The following is a 402-nucleotide window of genomic DNA, read 5'->3' as shown; positions in this document are numbered from 1 at the left end:
ACAGGCAAACCCACGACTACGAGCAGAACCACCAGAGACAAGACAGACAAACCCACGACTACGAGCAGAACCGCCAGAGACAAGACAGACAAACCCACGACTATGAGCAGAACCGCCAGAGACAAGACAGGCAAACCCACGACTACGAGCAGAACCGCCAGAGACAAGACAGGCAAACCCACGACCATGAGCAGAACCACCAGAGACAAGACAGGCAAACCCACGACCATGAGCAGAACCGCCAGAGACAAGACAGGCAAACCCACGACTATGAGCAGAACCACCAGGCACAACAGGACAGGCAAACCCATGAGAAGAAAGAGAGGTATCAAGGGTTCCAAGATCAACAATCCCAAGGAACCCAGGGAAACTATCTTAACAGAGAAAATTTCCACATGAATG

At 51.7% G+C, this 402-nt stretch overlaps 1 protein-coding gene across 1 annotated transcript in view; it reads left to right on the top strand.

Moving 5' to 3' along the window:
• The window catches only part of RPTN (repetin), a 34,133-nt gene that overhangs the window by 3,591 nt on the left and 30,140 nt on the right, over positions 1 to 402 (top strand). Inside the window, exon 5 of the mRNA XM_008577296.1 lies at positions 120 to 325. Coding sequence (XP_008575518.1) covers positions 120 to 325 — 206 coding nt within the window. The remainder of the gene's footprint in view (positions 1 to 119; positions 326 to 402) is intronic.

Source organism: Galeopterus variegatus, unplaced genomic scaffold (assembly GCF_000696425.1).
Source record: "Galeopterus variegatus unplaced genomic scaffold, G_variegatus-3.0.2 Scaffold1480, whole genome shotgun sequence".
In the NCBI taxonomy this organism is placed as follows: domain Eukaryota; kingdom Metazoa; phylum Chordata; class Mammalia; order Dermoptera; family Cynocephalidae; genus Galeopterus; species Galeopterus variegatus.
This window is presented reverse-complemented; position numbering and strand designations above follow the sequence as displayed.